The 1,735-nt window shown below is 38.9% G+C and overlaps 1 protein-coding gene across 1 annotated transcript; it reads left to right on the plus strand.

The window, feature by feature from the left end:
* The first annotated feature begins 187 nt into the window (after window positions 1-187).
* On the plus strand, window positions 188-1,662 carry LOC21383846 (probable glycosyltransferase At5g20260). The gene is made up of 2 exons (XM_010114877.2): window positions 188-550; window positions 937-1,662. Exons 1-2 carry the CDS (start codon window positions 203-205, stop codon window positions 1,603-1,605), a joined length of 1,017 nt encoding a protein of 338 aa, XP_010113179.1. The 5' UTR covers window positions 188-202; the 3' UTR covers window positions 1,606-1,662.
* Window positions 1,663-1,735: the final 73 nt, after the last annotated feature.

A 1,735-nucleotide genomic window follows, 5' to 3' on the forward strand; every position in this document is an offset into this window, starting at 1 on the left:
TTTTTTTTTTTTTCAATTTGTTCAAGTTATACGAATTTATTAATTTTGCGTTCTGTGTAAGTTTGCATTCACTTTTCCGTAGTTAATTAGTCACTGCTTTCATAAGACTTTGACTTTGATTTTTCAGCAATATATTACATTTGTTTTTTATTATTTGTTTTTGACAAATGTACCCTTTTGGATCAACAGGAGTCACATAGAGATGGTGAAGAGATTCAAGATATGGGCCTACAAGGAAGGAGAGCTACCCTTGTTTCACAATGGGCCGATGACATACATCTACTCTATTGAGGGCCAATTCATGGACGAATTAGATACCAGTGGAAAAAGCCCATTTCTGGCCCGTCATCCTGATGAGGCCCATGCATTCTTCATACCTGTAAGCGTGAAAAGAATTGCTGATTTTCTCTATGAACGGCCTAATCCTCACGTGTTCCACGGTCGATTGGTCAGAATTGTCACAGATTATGTCAACGTTGTAGCTCAAAAATACCCCTTTTGGAATAGGAGCAGTGGAGCTGACCATTTTATGGTCTCTTGTCATGATTGGGTATGATATTCTTTTCAATGAAATTTACTTTCCACAGTGATCACGTATTTGTCATTTTTGTTACAAACATAATTTAGCGATAATTCCAGTCCGACATCATAAATATAGAGTTCACTAAGTTATTTCACACATGATTCTACTATTAGGTGTAGGAGTTTAAATCCCCGACCTAAATTTAGAAAAAAAGGAGGCTTATTATTCTACACAGATTTCATATCCTATATAATCCTTGAACATACAAAATATGAAAACTTTTCTATTGATTTCCACAATTTTCATTGGAATGTCTTGAATCCTGCCTCGTCTAAATAATGTTTGCTCATTTCAAACAAATGTTGGAGTCTCTTCATTGGCTCTTATCTTATGTGTTGTACTTGGTTTTTCAGGCGCCAGAAATTGTATATGATGACCCTAAGTTCTTCAAGCATTTTATGCGTGTGCTATGCAACGCCAACATTTCAGAAGGATTTATGCCCATAAGAGATGTCTCATTGCCAGAATATAACTTACCAATGAAAAGTGACAATCTCGGACCACCCCGCCTAGGCCGCCCCGCGGAAGACCGCCCAATCCTCGCCTTCTTCGCCGGAGGCGCCCACGGAGACATCAGAAAGTTCTTGTTTGAGCATTGGAGGGACAAAGACAAGGAAGTTCAGGTTCATGAGTACCTTCCCAAGGGAACAAACTACCACCAAATAATGGGACAGACCAAATTTTGCTTGTGCCCAAGTGGCTCAGAAGTTGCGAGTCCTAGAGTTGTGGAGGCAATTTATGCAGGGTGTGTCCCGGTTCTCATTTCTTACAACTATTCGTTACCCTTCGGAGAGGTTCTTGATTGGAGCAAGTTTTCGATACAAATTTCTCCGACGAGAATATCGGAGCTCAAGACAATCTTGAGGGCAGTTCCGCATTCAAAGTTCTTGAAGTTGCAGAAAAGGGTAATGCAAGTGCAAAGGCATTTTGAACTCAACAGACCAGCTAAGCCATATGATGTGTTCTACATGGTGCTTCACTCACTGTGGCTTAGAAGGCTCAATATTGGCCTACCACATTGATTAACAATTTTTTTATTTTTTATTTATTTTTTGATAAATTACATTGATTTGATTGCTCTGCCCCTTTTTTTCATTTTTAACATTTTTGTAAGGTCCGTTTTTATCCTGGTGTCACAAGTGGTGTTGCAAC

Source organism: Morus notabilis, unplaced genomic scaffold (genome assembly GCF_000414095.1).
Source record: "Morus notabilis unplaced genomic scaffold, ASM41409v2 C11435443, whole genome shotgun sequence".
Classification (NCBI taxonomy): domain Eukaryota; kingdom Viridiplantae; phylum Streptophyta; class Magnoliopsida; order Rosales; family Moraceae; genus Morus; species Morus notabilis.